This window comes from Acanthopagrus latus, chromosome 8 (genome assembly GCF_904848185.1).
Source record: "Acanthopagrus latus isolate v.2019 chromosome 8, fAcaLat1.1, whole genome shotgun sequence".
Taxonomy (NCBI): domain Eukaryota; kingdom Metazoa; phylum Chordata; class Actinopteri; order Spariformes; family Sparidae; genus Acanthopagrus; species Acanthopagrus latus.
In genome coordinates this window covers 12257553-12273436 of record NC_051046.1, presented here as the reverse complement: position 1 = coordinate 12273436, position 15884 = coordinate 12257553, and the positions used below count along the sequence as shown (strand labels likewise).

Here is a 15884-nt window from a genome sequence, read left to right as displayed (position 1 = left end):
GATAACTTTAGTTACTAGGTACTTTGCAGATTGTATGCTGCATGAGAGCCTAAGCAGTGCATGTTGAAATTATATGTATTTTTAAAAAAATATTTTTTATCAGCAACTGGATAAAGACAGGCTGATATTCAGAAATGGAAAAGGTGTAATATCAGATCTTATAATTGGACTCGCCAATATTTGGTTGACTCATGCAGTATGTTAACCTCTATATTTATTTGATAAATTTAGTTAGTTAGTTAGTAGTTATTTTGCTGATTATATGCTGTATCAGGGCCTAAGGGGTGCATTAGGCTCCAGGGCTCTGAGACATGCAGGTAGGATTGTGGCCGACCCCTCCCCTCTCAATTTCAATGTTTTGAAATATATTTTAACAATCTTTTATTTCTTAATTTTTGTAATCTATTTTGTCATTCCTGTACAGCTCTTCCATCTTGACTTATCCTACATGTCTCTGTTTTTTATACTGTTTATTTTATAATGTATATATAATAGTTATTGTTTATTATTTACTGTCTAGAGTGCCTGCACCTTATTCACCAAGACAAATTCCTAGTTAGTGTAAAATCCTTCTTGGTAATAAATCTGTTTCTGAATCTGATACTGATTTTAATTGTTTTAATTGATTGTTATCATTTTAGCAGGAATTGGATACAACAAACAAACAGACAGAAACACACAGGATTTTATAGAAAAAAAATTGCACATATTGTATCATGCCAGTCATGTTGACAAGTGGTGGAATGTAACTAAGTACATTTGCTCCAATACTCCGCTGCACCATCACAGCCTTGTCCTCATGCGAGGCTAGTTGACATGTGCACGTTGGCCGCTGGGAGGCACGCAAGATGCACGAGAGCAGAACGTGTCGGGGCACGCGCAGCTGACTGACAACTGTTGGAGCAGCAGTTGAAGCTCCTTCATCTGAGCGCACAGCAGCGAGCCGAGCAGAGGAGAGGAGCCCAGAAAAGTTCCTGTCTTCTCCTCTAAAACTCCGGAGCAATGTTCTCTCTTCTTTCTGCGGGCAGAGGAAGTTTCTGAAGTCACGGAGCGAATTATAAGACATGGCAGCCTCTGAACTTTACTCCAAGGTAACTTTATTAAATGAGTCTGCGTCGGTTTTCCAGGTCATTCAACGGTTTTCTCAAGCTAGCGTTAGTTAACTTGTCGCTAATTAATTTGTCAAAAATACAGTTTACTTATACTTGTCACTTAGAAATATTTACTGAATAACTCTGGTGTATTTAAAATCTTAATGTGCTGCTTTTTAAAATATTTGTCCCACTCATAATACCCCGTATCACGTTATACGCATGACTGTTGTCTGCTGACTTCAAGTTAAGCTATCCTGACATTTTCCTGGGGTACATGTCACTGCTACTGTGTTGCTGAGGTTTTGTTAAAGACTGTGAGACTGTGTTACTGGTTGAATGGCTCTGACCCGGTGTCCCCCTCTCTGTCCATCAGTATGCCCGTGTATGGCTCCCAGATGCAGCCGAGGTGTGGAAGTCAGCAGAGCTTATCAAAGATTACACACCCGGCGACTTGAAGCTGACTCTGCAGCTGGATGATGGCACGGTGAGACAGGCAAATGCAACACAAACACACACACACACACACACACACACACACACACACACACACACACACACACACACACACACATAAAAGCATTGAGGTGGAAATGGGTGTGTGATGTTCTGTCAGAGAGCCATGCACACATTTCTCTGGAAGGGTACTGGCAATGGAGCCTCATAAATCTGTGTGGGGTGATTGGAGGCAGCTGGGATGTTTGGTAAATGCACATAGATTGCCAGGCAAGACCCAATACATTGTGCCTCTGTGCACCTCTGCAAAGCTTTAAAAGCAGGAAGCCAGTGTTATGTCCTTGGTTCACAATGGGCTGACTGATATATGAAAATAACAGCGAGGCTGAAAGCTGCGGCTGCTGGCAGCTGTGATGTCGAGTTTGGGCTTGCGCTTCAGGTATGGAAATAAGGTCAAAGCATTATCAAGAGTGAACAAGTCAAGCTCAGTGTTTGCTAGTTAGCTGAAGCATGAAGTATAACTAAGTTTTTTGTTCCTAACTACCTATTTTGATTTCTTTTTTGTTTTGCAACTTACTTTATTCAGGCTCATACTGTAGTTCTTGTGTCTTTTCCAGGAGGTGGAATACAAAATAGACCCCAAAACCAACAACTTGCCCCCACTAAGAAACCCAAACATCCTGGTCGGGGAGAATGACCTCACAGCTCTCAGCTATCTCCATGAGCCGGCAGTGCTACACAACCTGAAAGTGCGTTTCGTGGACTCCAGGTTGATTTACACATACTGTGGTAAGGAGCTTCATCTCCTTTGACTCACACTATCAATGTCACTGTAGACTTTGGAGCCCTGCTCACTGTACACGGTGACATTATCTACGGTACACCATGCTGATTATTGTGGCATAGGCTGCTCTTAAAGGAGCATACACTGAAGTGTGTTCCACAAATTTTAGATGAATAATACACACAACAGTGTTCGTTATTTATTCAATTGGACTCCATGTCGTATAACATACATTTATTTATTCTTTTGGTTGTATTTAGGAATTGTCCTGGTTGCCATTAATCCTTATGAGAGTCTGCCTATCTATGAAGCTGACATCATCAGTGCGTACAGTGGGCAGAACATGGGAGACATGGACCCCCATATATTTGCAGTTGCAGAGGAAGCATACAAACAGATGGCCAGGTTTTGTAACCTCCTCCCTACACTTTTAATCTAATGAAATGTTAATTTGCTTATAAGCTGATACTCCTAATATTTTTTGGCTGATATTTGGGTTGTATGTCATCACATCTTTTCACACAGAGATGAAAGAAACCAGTCCATCATTGTGAGTGGTGAGTCGGGAGCTGGCAAAACTGTCTCTGCAAAGTACGCCATGCGTTACTTTGCCACAGTCAGCTGCTCCTCTGGGGAGGCCAACGTTGAGGAGCGAGTCCTCGCCTCCAGCCCCATCATGGAGGTAACATTTAACAGTACAGACTAAATTATAAAGTGTTACAAGTTACTGAAAGCCTTTTTGTGTGTTTCGTCTAGGCCCTTGGGAATGCCAAGACAACAAGGAATGACAACAGCAGTCGTTTTGGGAAGTACATTGAGATTGGGTTTGACAAGAAGCATTGTATAATTGGGGCCAATGTGAGAACCTACTTGCTGGAAAAGTCTAGAGTTGTCTTTCAGGTAAATTTCCTGAAATGGATTTAACTCGCATGCCTTGAAAGTGACTACACTCAGTGTTGGAATGTGGCCCTTTCAAGCATTTTATCTAGTGTTTCTCATGGTAGTTAATTGATTGAAAACACTTTCATGTCCGTGTAACATGTAACATATGTATCTTAGCAACATGATAACAAACAGCATGAACAACTCGCAGTTTTGCCTGCCTGCTGGGCCCACGGTTGGTTTGTGTTAAGCAATTGTCTCAGATTTGATGATTTCACTGTAAGCCAGGGTTTAGCAATGTGCTTAGAGTTCATCTGCAGTCACAAGAGCTATCAATTTTATCAAACGTGTTCACGGTACTTGTGACTTTGGTTTTCACTACTTTCAGGCCCACAGGGAAAGGAACTACCATATATTCTACCAACTGTGTGCCTCCTCACATTTACCAGAGTTCAAAGACTTCAAGTTAGGTATGAGAGTCACCAAAATACCAGTTGTCTTTTTCACAGAATTAAGAATCAATTGAAATAGAGTTGCAAAAGCAGGTGTGACAGATTGTTTATTTCGGGCAACATTTTATTTGATTAATGTCTGAAGGTTGCGCAGATGACTTCCACTATACTAACCAGGGTCAGAGCCCAATCATAGACGGGGTGGATGATGCCAAAGAGCTGTGCGATACCAGGAAGGCTTTCTCACTGTTAGGTGAGTGTTGGATGCATTTCAGTACTTGCATTTACATGTTGAATGAATGTGCACTTTCTCTGTTTTTGGATTGACTTTTGATGTAGTTGTTTATCACTTATCTTTTTATTGTTTTCTTTGCTTTGTAGGTATTGGAGAAGCTGATCAAATGTCAATTTACCAAATTCTGGCAGCTATTCTCCATCTTAGCAACGTGGAAGTGAAAGATCAGTCAGCAGACAGATGCAGCATCTTGGTAAACATTGACAAAGGAATATTTAATCTTGCAAATTTGTTTTACTTGTAACAATATTATATTTGGGATTTGTAACCTGTACAAGATAATTATTATTATTTCCAGCCGGATAACATCCACTTGAGCGTGTTCTGTGAGTTGATGGGGGTACCCTGTGAAGAAATGGCCCACTGGTTATGTCACAGGAAACTCAAGACAACCACAGAAACCTATGTCAAGTCTGTCTCCAAAATAAATGCGGTCAATGGCAGAAATGCCCTCGCTAAACACATCTATGCTAGACTCTTCAGCAGGATTGTGGACAGCATTAATGTTGCCTTAAAATCTGCAGCCAAACAACACTCCTTCATTGGTGTGCTGGACATTTACGGGTATGTTATTATTTTCAGGTTTTTAGTTTTTCCTTTTATGTTCCCAGGACAGCCAGACGTTGTTTTCATCTTACACATATATTTTTCTTCAGGTTTGAAACATTTGATGTCAACAGCTTTGAACAGTTTTGCATCAATTATGCCAATGAAAAGCTTCAACAACAGTTCAACCAGGTATGTGTCTTTTCCTGTTCAACCCATTCATTCTGTAATCACAATGTACACATTTATCATCATCAGCTATCACTCCCTCCAGCATGTCTTCAAACTGGAACAAGAGGAGTACATGAAAGAGGGAATCCCCTGGACACTGATTGACTTCTACGACAACCAACCATGCATTAATCTCATTGAGGCCAAGCTGGGTGTTCTGGACCTTTTGGATGAAGAGTGCAAGGTAAAATTCCATGTTTTTCTTCAGCTACTTTCCACTGGGGAAATCTCCACCACTACATTATATTTGGAGGTTATGAGTAAGGCCATGACTAAGTGATGTGTCAGCACTTCCTCTCTCCATAGATGCCCAAGGGCTCTGACGACACATGGGCTCAGAAAATGTACAACACCCTCCTGAAGCAGAATGCTCACTTTGATAAACCCAGGATGTCAAATAGAGCTTTCATCATCCACCACTTTGCAGACAAGGTGAAACATATTTGTATGTGCTGTGGTGGGGGTTGTGTCTTAGTGGTCAGGAAATGGACGAATGACTCATGTTTTCTCATGATGAGCACCAAGAGAGTCAAGTGTGAAACTGTAATTACGTTCTCTGCATAGTCAGACGCATGTACCTTTACCAAAAATATTTGATGATTCAAATAATTTGAGCAAGAGTAACCATTCTACCTCACATAACACTTTAACACAACACACACACACTCGAGATGAGGTATGTGGCCTTTACTATTCCAGTCAAAGAGCACTGTGTGACCTGGTCCTTTGTGCCTAGGTGGAGTACCAGTGTGAGGGTTTCCTGGAGAAAAACAAGGACACAGTCAATGAGGAGCAGATAAATGTGCTGAAAAACAGCAAGGTGAAATTGTTTATAAATGGTTTATTATATTTTCACTTCCTTGTCCTTCCTCTATCTTTGTTGTGGGCTGAAAGAATCCAATGTCAACACCTCCTTAACTAAACTTAAATGACTGCAAACTATATTTTATGTTGCAAGTGCCCTGGCACACACCCTGGAATTGTTTAACCACAACTATTGGAGGAAGTACACCCACTTTTTCCAATTTCAAATTGAAAACACTGCCACCTGCTGTTCAATGATAACATTGTGTTTTGTCACTTTGATTTCTAAAAAAAACATATGTTTTCAGTTTGATTTGCTGCTGAAGCTGTTTGAAGATGATGAGAAGGCACCAAGTTCAACTAACAAGCGAACCAGTGTCACTGGAAGGGCTGGTCAGACTCAGAGAGAAACTAAGAAGACTGTTGGACTGCAGGTGAGAAGAACATGATGTTTGGTTTTAGTGAAACTTAGCTATATCCCACAGTTACAATTCTTGTTGTCATGAAAAACTTGGAAAAACTCCCTGTTTAAAAATAATTATGTGGAGAAATTAAGATTTGTTTAATTTGATATTAAGCTGGACAGGTTTAGTTGCCTTTTAAGTAATGTACTGATATTGGACATGTAAACCAAATGTTCAAGCCCATTTCATGTATTTCTATGGATTTATCTTTGTCTTTTCACTCAGTTCAGACAGTCTTTACATCTGTTGATGGACACACTAAATGCAACAACTCCTCACTACGTGCGCTGCATCAAGCCAAATGATGATAAAGCTTCATTCACGTGAGCTGGAAAATTTTGCTCTTCTGTTGCACACAATTATCGCAACAAGCACAGATAGATGAGTAGTCATTTTTTGTGTGTTTTGTCTGTCATCTTTCATGAAGCTTGGACCCTGTGAGGGCAATGCAGCAGCTCCGCGCTTGTGGAGTCCTCGAAACAATCCGGATCTCAGCGGCAGGCTTCCCATCTAGGTAGAATATCAGCATCCACACCTGGTACAGAGCACAGGGCCATGCACAGGTGTACACATTATATCTTTACTGTATATAGAAAATTATGTATTCAAATCGTTTTATTTATTTGACTATTATAGATGGACCTATCAGGAATTTTTTAGCCGTTATCGGGTCCTCATGAAGCAGAAGGATGTGCTTCCTGATAGAAAACAAACCTGCAAAAATCTACTGGGAAAACTTATAGAGGTCTGTCAATATTTTAATGAAAATATAGATGTAATTATTTATAGTATATGTGTATAAATATATGCTACTGTATATACGTTTTTGTTCTTAGGACCAGGATAAGTATCAGTTTGGAAAAAACAAGATCTTCTTCAGGGCTGGTCAGGTGGCTTACCTGGAGAAGCTGCGTTCTGACAAGCTGCGTATGGCTTGTGTCCGCATCCAGAAGACTATCCGCTGCTGGCTGGCCCGCAAAAAATTCCTGAGGATGAGGGAGTCTGCGATCACAATACAGAGACATGTACGGGGTCACCAGGCACGCAGGTAAGTGGAGACATTCAATAACAGCAGAATGCTACCATGTTGCTTTGCATATGTCTTACATGTTTATTTTCTCTTTTCAGTTATGTTAAGTTTCTACGATGGACCAGAGCAGCTGTTGTCATTCAGAGGAATGTTCGTATGTGGGCAACCAGGAGACACTACCAGCAGCAGCGCTCTGCAGCTATCACTATTCAGTGCTTCTTGAGGGCCTACATGGCTAAACAGCAGTACCATAAGGTAATGCCATGATTGATAAAAATCTGAAGACTTTTAGAAATTAAATAAGTTATAATTCCCCACTTGTAAGGTCTCCTTTAGTGGAAGGTTTTGTAGTCAAATATGAAATTTTACTAACATAATTGCAGAAAGCAATGTCCAAATTGCCTTGATTTTAGTGTACGGTTTTTCTTTGTTTCTACAAGTGTGTAAGGGATTTAAAGGGAATTTTATCAATCCATAGAAGACCTTGATAGTTGATTATAACACTTACCAATACTCGATTTCATAGGTGCCACCAAGAAAACAGGAATTAGTGCTTCTTGCATGTAATTGTTTTTGCACTTCCTAAGCCGTGATTGTCGGCTGGATTCTTAATCAGTAAGTCAAATTAGAGACTGAAAATATTTGTCCTGATTTGTTGGCCTCAAAAACACTTTTAGATTAAATGGGGCAACGGCTTGGGTCCATGTTTACTTTTTGTCAGCTACAACATGAAATAAACTTGAACACATTTTCAGTGTTTAAACATGATATGTGTCTTTCTTTTCACAGTTGATGTTTGAGCAAAAGGCTGTGGTCATTCAGAAATGGATGAGAGGCTGCCTGGCTAGGCGGCGTTACAGATGCACTGTGGCAGCCATTATTCTGCTGCAGAGTTGTGTACGTCGCATGAGGGCCAAGAAGGACTTTAAGAAGCTGAAAGTTGAGGCACGCTCTGTGGAGCATTTCAAGAAGCTCAACTTTGGAATGGAGAACAAGATTATGCAATTGCAGCACAAGATAGATGAGCAGGTAAGTATTGTGTGAGTATGGATATCTGGTTTTGTCTGTCTTGGTTGTTTACTGGAGAAACATTGGGTCATTGGGAGTTGACATATCACATGCTCAGCATGTGTGTGTTTCCTCCCCTGCAGCACAAAGAAAACAGAGAACTCAGTGAGAGGCTGAATGCTGTGGAGAAGACCTTTTCTGTGGAGAGAGAGAAGCAGAGTAGAGAGATCCAAAACCTCCGTAGATCAGAGCAGGAGGCCAGAGCCAAGGCAGAGACAGTTCCCTCGTTGCTGCAGCAACTCACCTTCCTTCAGCACGAGCTGGAAAACACCCGCAGGGAGAAAGACGACCTGGAGGAGCAGACAAAGGTCTATAAGGAGCAGACACAACAGGTAGGTCTACCACACTTAATGTAAATGTATCCCACTTTAAAATCCCATGTTTATACATAAAACATGTCATTCATCTTCTAGATTGGTAGTTGATGGAATTATGACTTGATGGGGAGATACAAGTACCCTCTATGGCATTTATCAAAAATCATGTTGTACCTCACATGTCAAACTGTTATTTTCACACTTAGCTGTACAGCAGAGGTTTGTTTATTCCCCAATCTTTGTCACCATTCATCACCCTTATTTCCTGCTACTTTAAGCTACATGCTGATTTGTTTTAATTATTTTTAATGTTGCTTTTCCAAAACATTCTGGAAAGAATGGCGCAACCCTGCATGTAGGTTTTAGGTTCCATAAATCAACATAGTCGCCTGTGGAGTACACTTATGATTTACAGATAAACATCTGAAATGCAAAAGGACAGAATAAAATGCAAAATAGAAGCTGAAGTAATTTCATCTCATCCAGTACTCGGTATATGAACTTGGTTGGTTATTATGCTTCACTGTTTTAGTTTCTAGAACCTCAATATGATTAAAGAATGATAACACATGATTTACCCTCTTCTTACAATCAGGTGGTCGAAGAGCTTAATATGAAGAACAGCTTGTTGAACAGTGAGAAAGATGAACTAAACAAAGTAATCCTGGAACAAGCCCAACAGCTGACAGGTTGGCAGCTAAGCTCACACCTCGACAGTTCCTAAGTAATGGTTTAATGAAGACTAAATGAGTAAAGCAAAACTGTTTTGTTTCAGAGATTAAAACGAATGACTCAAATACAAAACAAATGGAGAGGAGCTTAGCGGAAGAACGCTCTCGCTACCAGAGTCTGCTGAGTGAACACCTGCATCTGGAGGAGCGGCACAGAGACCTGAAGGAAGAGTTGGATCAAAACACTGTGAGGAAAACTTCAGTTTTGACATAGTTGTCATTTCATACATCACAGAATTTCAAGATAGTTTCACAAGCCAGAATCACTAATATTATGACATTCAGTTACCTACCTGTACCTGTGTCTCATATGATGATTTAGATCTGGCTACTTGTTCCTTCTGTAACTTGTGTTTTTCTCACACCCACCCAGAGTTCAAGCAAATCTGGTCACAAGAGGACAGATTCCAGCTACAGCAGTAACTCGTCTGAGTTTAGTCAGAGCTTAGGCTCTTCTGATGACAGCCCTGTGCAAACAGAGGTAATGTAGAAAGCGACACAATATCACAGTGCATTATCAGAATTGACTCATTGCTCACAATGTTCACTGTGAATAACCATGAAATTTCTTCTGTCGTTGGGTTCCTGTTAAGAATGGTGTTTTACAGCCTATGAGAATTATTTGATTAGTGGCACAAAAAAGGAAATACAAAATTGAGGTATTTCTTGATGTGAGTTGATATTTGCAGAGAACTGGACACTCATTCCTTTGTGAACAGCTGTGGGAAGATTTTTTCTGGTCTTGTCCATGTTATAATCCTATTAGTGCAGCATTCTAGCTAGTTTATGTAGAGAATCAAAAGCCAGTGCTTGCTGTGTTTTGTTAGGATGAGACCCAGGCGATGGTGGATCTGCCTGTCCTTCTGAAGCTCCAGAGAAGAGTGAAGGAACTGGAGCAGGACAAACAATCACTGTGGCAGCAGCTGGATAACAAAGAAGAAGCCCAACAAGAAAAGGCCAAAGTATGAACTGAAATACTAGTCTCCATTGCTAAGCAGACTGAAGAGTTTTGTATTTATAAGCTATTAATTATCCTTTACTTGATAATTTTGTTACTTGAATGTCTTTCTAAAAAGGAGGCGGAGGAGCAGAAAAGTGTTAGCAGAGCAGAGCTGGACTTGGAAAGGCTGAAGGTATGATGGGTCAGCCATCCATTCCATCCAAACTTTGGATCAAACCAAGATTTGACATCCCAAAAAAAAGAGATGTCCACAAAGATTCATTGCAATAAGACACTTTGAAATTTTTTTCTGTTGTAAATCATATTTGCATTGTACTAAATGACAAAACCTAACTATGGTGATTAATAAAAAAATCCCATGTATTTGTTTTCTTTGTTTCTCTAAATGTCTTAATGTAGCGGCAAGAACTGCAGTCTGAGAACAAGAAGTTAAAGCAGGATCTAGATGAGCTGCGGAAGTCTCTGACCAATGAGGACAGTGAAATGATGCCCCCTGTCCCCGGTTCTTTGCCTTACAACATCCTGCTGGATCAGCTCAGTTCTTCCAATGAGGAGCTGGAAATGAGAAAAGAGGAGGTGCTGCTCCTCCGGTCACATATGGTCCGTCAAGAGGCTCTGAAACACAAGGTGAGAAAATAAATTACATAATTACATTTATTGGGTTCAAATTTTTTCAAATTTCAGCTTTTTACATGTAAAGCAACAGACATTTGACAACAACGTGATTTTAATTTATCCTCTATTTCTGTCCACTAGGACTCTGCGCTCGGGGAAGGTGTGAAACTAGATCTTGATATTCCCTCCTTTCAAGAAGTCGACAGGTGAGATCATGTGCCTCTGATTCCTGTTTAAATCTATTAGGTGGTACAGATAAGTGTTAAATTCTCTCATTCTGTTCTCAGGTCCACTGACATCCATACTTTGAATGAAGATGGAGAGCTGTGGCTGGCTTATGAAGGCTTGAAGGAGACCAATAGGTAATTAAATAAAATTCTGCAGTTTGTTGGCACATTCAAGCATGTACATGCCATTTTAAATTGAATACTATGCCTTCATTCACCAGAGTTTTGGAGTGCCAGATGCAGGAGCAGGAACGTGTTTACAGTGAGAAGTATAGGAAGCTGCTTGAGGAGGTGAACAAACTGAAGGATGAAAAGGAGCAACAGCAAAAGATGCTGGCCCAGAGCCTCCTCTTGTCAGAAGATGCCCGCGTTGAGGCGAGCCTGAAGCATGAGATCACACGGCTAACCAATGAGAACCTGGTAGGTCTGCCGAATCTGTCACTTTGACTTTTATTAGTTATTATTACTGTGTATTTATTGAGATTTCTCTATAGAATACTGGATCTGTACCTTTGAAAGGGCCCCCTTATAGTTTACTTTATAAAACGAGAGTAAGTGTTAATCTTTTAGGAAACTTGATATTACATCATCAGAGAAAAGCAAAAATTGTACAATAATGTAAAAACAGAACAGTAAGGAGAGTGTTCTTTATATTTTAATGAATTTTAAGAGTTTCTACCATACAAAAAAATATTTAACTTTAAAAATGAACACTTCTGTTCAATTTATAAAAGTTTTGTCCTCACACTAATCCAGATTGTTTACATCATTTTAGGAACTCATGGAGCAGCAAGAGAAACAAGACAAATCCATGCGCAAGTTGAAAAAACAACTTAAATTTTACATCAAAACAGTTGAAGATTTTGAAGGTAATCACTTGGCATTGACTGTCCATACATTGTACTTCCTAGATGACATCAGCACAGCTTTAATCCTGTGATTTTCTTATGTGTTGCATTTAGCGAATGCTCAGCAGAAGAGTAACCCCTCTGTGACGAATGCCCCACTCAGAGCAGTGAACATTACCCGCAAGGAGAAAGAGTACAAGGGCATGTTGGAGTACAGGCAGAGTGACGTAAGCCGCTTGCTTAAGAGTGTGGTGACAGGTATGTTTTACCTGTTTTTTCTCAAGTAAATTATCCTCTGATCTGTTGGATTTGCATGCGAATATATCTGATAGATAAAGAGCACTTTATTTGAGGATTTTTTTTGTAATGTATTCTTCTCAGAACTGAAGCCTCGTGGTGTAGCAGTCAGCTTTATTCCTGGACTTCCAGCTTACATCATCTTCATGTGCCTACGATATGCAGACAACGTGAATGATGATCAGAGAGTCAGTGCTCTGCTCAATTCCACCATCACCACAGTCAAAGGGGTCATTAAGGTGTGGTATTAACTTGGATCTATATCATAAGATAGCTGATGTGTTTATTTTGAATTAATGTGTACATTGTTTCAACAGAGGAAAGGAAATGATTTTGAAGTGGTGTCTTTCTGGCTGGCCAACACATGCAGATTAATGCACTGTCTGAAGCAGTACAGTGGAGATGAGGTAAACTTGAGAAAACTCTGATGTCAGAGTTAAGTTTAGAGTTGTGCGTGTCCCTGTACTAACAAGGGATGTCTGTTCAACCTCTTTGTACTTCAGGTCATCATGAAGCAAAACACTTCCAAGCAGAATGAGCACTGCCTGACCAACTTTGAACTGTCAGAGTACCAGCAGGTTTTGGGTGATCTTGCCATCCAAATTTACCGCCAGCTCATCAAATGCATGGAAGATATCCTGCAGCCTTTGATTGGTGAGGACACATAATCTGACTTAAGATAATAAATATCATAACCATAACACATGAAATTTATTTTTCCTTGATTTGTGTCTCGTGCGTAGTTGCAAGCATGCTGGAGCACGAGTCAATCCAGGGTGTTCTGGGGTCCAAACCGACAGGTCTGAGGAAGAGAAGCACCAGTTACCCAGAGGAGGGGGTGACAATTGAAGTCCTCCTGCAGCGCATTAGCCAATTCCACACCACCATGAGTCAACACGGGATAGACCCAGACCTCATTAAACAGGTCGTCAAGCAGCAGTTTTACAACATCTGCGCAGTCACACTCAACCACCTGCTGCTGCGCAAGGACATGTGCTCTTGGAGCAAAGGCCTGCAGATCAGGTATAGCACAAAATGTTCATTGGAATGTTGCTATTATACTTCATACAGTAAAACTATAGGAACAGAAGAGTTTGGACTGAGGAACTGATATCAAGCAAGCTTTCTCAGACTATATCAGACACCCACTAGCATGATTGCTATGAAACCTCCAGGTAATTATTCACTCTCAATATATTGTGTCAGATTAGATGGAGAAAGTCAATACTTGAAACTAAAGAAACCTCAGATAATGTGTTAAATGAGCAGACATAAAAACATCATGCATAGGGGATATTTTTAGGGTTTTCTTAGCAAAATATTTCTGTTTGTATATGTAGAATCAGAATTTGTGTGTGATTTGGTGCCCCCCACAGTTTCTGAGTGCAACACCACTGTCATATTATCAAATGTGAGGTCTCCAACAATTTGTCAGATGTAATATAGGTGCTACCTACAAACAAAACTCATTACATCATAAAAATGTTATGTGTCGAAAGCTTGTATCTTATCTTATATGTATAAAATGCTGTGATCCTACCATGTCAGTCAAGTTACATAGTGCAGAAACAAGTGATGGAGGCGTATGAAGCTGTTACTTTAAATTTAAAAGTTATATAATGTTGCTTTAAAGGTGGCTGATGAGCTAATCTTGTACAGTGAACAGTGTATTGTATGTTTATATTTAATTAATTGTAAACTTGCAGTAAATTGTTTGCTTTGTCATACAAGCAGCAGTGTTTTCATTCAACACTTACTCTGGTTTCACAGAACCAGGTTGGACAGTTCCCTGGCTCAGTCTGAATTGTTTGTTGCCTCTGGCTTCAGGTACAATGTTTGGCAGCTGGAGGAGTGGCTGATGGAGAGGGACCTGATAGACTGCGGTGCCAAGGAGACACTGGAGCCTCTCATACAGGCTGCACAGCTTCTGCAGATCAAGAAGAAGACTGAGGCAGACGCCCAAGCCATTTGCAGCATGTGTACTGCCCTCACCACAGCACAGGTCCGTCATCATTCAATGTTCAGACTTCTTGATTTGTAAACATGATGTGTTGTTGGTGCTTTGATTGTTGTTTGTTTGCCTTAACAGATTGTAAAGGTGTTGACCTTGTACACCCCGGTGATTGAATTTGAAGAGAGAGTACCAACCACTTTCATCACAACTGTTAAAGTGAGTGGCTGGAAATTTAAGAGTGAACAAGAACGCAGTCTTGTCTCTTTCTCACTATATCACCTTTTTACTTTGTACATTTTAGGAGCTTTTGAAAGACAGAGTCGAGTCAACCACCTTGATGATGGATGCCAAGATGATCTTTTCCATCACCTTCACTTTCACACCCTCCTCTGTGGCTCTGGAGACCATCCAGATCCCTGCTAGCCTCAATCTGGGCTTTCTCACACGTATCTAGACCTGTGAACCCTGACACCCTACAGTTTGTACCCGCTGTAATGTTTTAACCATCATAGAGTATTGCAGCAGTATCTCAGCACTGCAAAGCCAACAACAGTTTCTCTTGCCACATCTAATGTTTTGCTGGTACAGGAGTTGAAAGTATTGTTGTGGCTTCAGTTGTGGCTTCATTTATGCATTAATGGGAATGAAAAATATATAAAAATAAGATTTATCAACAACTGCAACTGACAAGTTTCTGATAACTGGGATAGATGAACATATATAATGTTCCCATTGACAAATCTTTTATTTAAATGGATAACCATGAACTGCCTGGTTAAATTTTTTTATGTTGAATGTTATGAAATTTAGAAGCACTGTCTGATTTCTGTAACTTTATTTTTCTGTAACTTCTAATATCGAGTGATGATATTTATGTAAGGACAGGGTGAAGGAGCAGGAAATAACTCAAGTTTATATTTAACCAGTCTAAAAGTTTTCATCATATTAAAGACTGGCTTTTACAGTATGATGGTTTGAAGTGAGAGTTTTACTACCTCATGATTTGAATTTTGTATCTCCAAAGTGAGGACTTTAAACAATCAAGAAAATGTTGACTATTTTAATTCCGTCTTATTGACACAGGCACACTCGCTGCTTCTGTATCCTTATTACATAACTAACAGTAAATAACCTTCACAGAACAAATAAAAATAGGGATGTGCACCAGTGATAGAAAGTAACTAAGTACATTTGAGTGTGTCAAGTACTGAACTGAAGTACAAATTTGAGCCACTTCACTTTAGTTTTTCAATTTCTGTTACTTTATGCTTCCACTTCACTACATCTGGAGGCAAGTATTGTACTTTATACTCTACATTAATTTGATAACTTTAGTTTCTAGTTACTTTGCAGATTACTTGCTGCATCAGAGCTAAAGTGGCACATTCTAAATTTGTATTATTGGCAATTGGGGGGAAAAAGGAAAAATCTGAAAAATGCAGAATATTGTATCTGATAATCACCCAGGCAGATAATCAGCAAGCTATATTATACTATACATAAATACTTTTGCTGGTACGTTTTGATACGTTGATGTTATGTACATTTATTGCCAGAAAAATAAAAACATTATTCTTGTTACTTTTACGCACATTTTAGTACATTTAATATCTGATACTGTAAGACTTTTTCTCAATTGCTATTCATAAGTGTGACGTTCACTTTCACTAAAGTTACATTTTAACATGGTATCTTTACATTTACTCAAGTATTTTGGGTACTTATTACAACAGTGATGTGCACTATAATCCTCATCTACATGGGACAAGACTTGTGTACTAACTTGACATGGATTTAATCCCTAAGACCGCATTTACAGACCATGACAAGG

The 15884-nt window shown here is 39.8% G+C and overlaps 1 protein-coding gene across 1 annotated transcript; it reads left to right on the top strand.

The window, feature by feature from the left end:
* Window positions 1–1064: 1064 nt before the first annotated feature.
* LOC119024808 (unconventional myosin-Va-like) lies at window positions 1065–14507 on the top strand. The gene is made up of 40 exons (XM_037107923.1): window positions 1065–1091; window positions 1468–1578; window positions 2165–2336; window positions 2592–2736; window positions 2857–3013; window positions 3088–3231; window positions 3602–3683; window positions 3811–3918; window positions 4047–4153; window positions 4259–4524; window positions 4617–4698; window positions 4781–4921; window positions 5044–5169; window positions 5474–5557; window positions 5850–5975; window positions 6231–6328; window positions 6433–6519; window positions 6642–6750; window positions 6842–7053; window positions 7134–7290; window positions 7825–8064; window positions 8187–8435; window positions 9016–9109; window positions 9196–9338; window positions 9525–9632; window positions 9979–10113; window positions 10228–10284; window positions 10512–10739; window positions 10869–10933; window positions 11015–11089; window positions 11176–11374; window positions 11730–11823; window positions 11917–12060; window positions 12184–12338; window positions 12417–12506; window positions 12603–12753; window positions 12843–13122; window positions 13927–14101; window positions 14189–14269; window positions 14355–14507. The coding sequence occupies exons 1-40, from the start codon at window positions 1065–1067 to the stop codon at window positions 14505–14507; spliced, it is 5457 nt and encodes a 1818-aa protein (XP_036963818.1).
* Window positions 14508–15884: the final 1377 nt, after the last annotated feature.

What these genes read in the sequence shown, in the direction of transcription:
- LOC119024808 (XM_037107923.1), top strand. Translation starts at nt 1,065, where the DNA reads ATGGCAGCCTCTGAACTTTACTCCAAG. An exon ending in ACAAGCCCAACAGCTGACAG is followed by an intron (nt 9,110 to 9,195) that starts GTTGGCAGCTAA and finishes GTTTTGTTTCAG; the next exon opens with AGATTAAAACGAATGACTCA. An exon ending in ACAGCCCTGTGCAAACAGAG is followed by an intron (nt 9,633 to 9,978) that starts GTAATGTAGAAA and finishes GTGTTTTGTTAG; the next exon opens with GATGAGACCCAGGCGATGGT.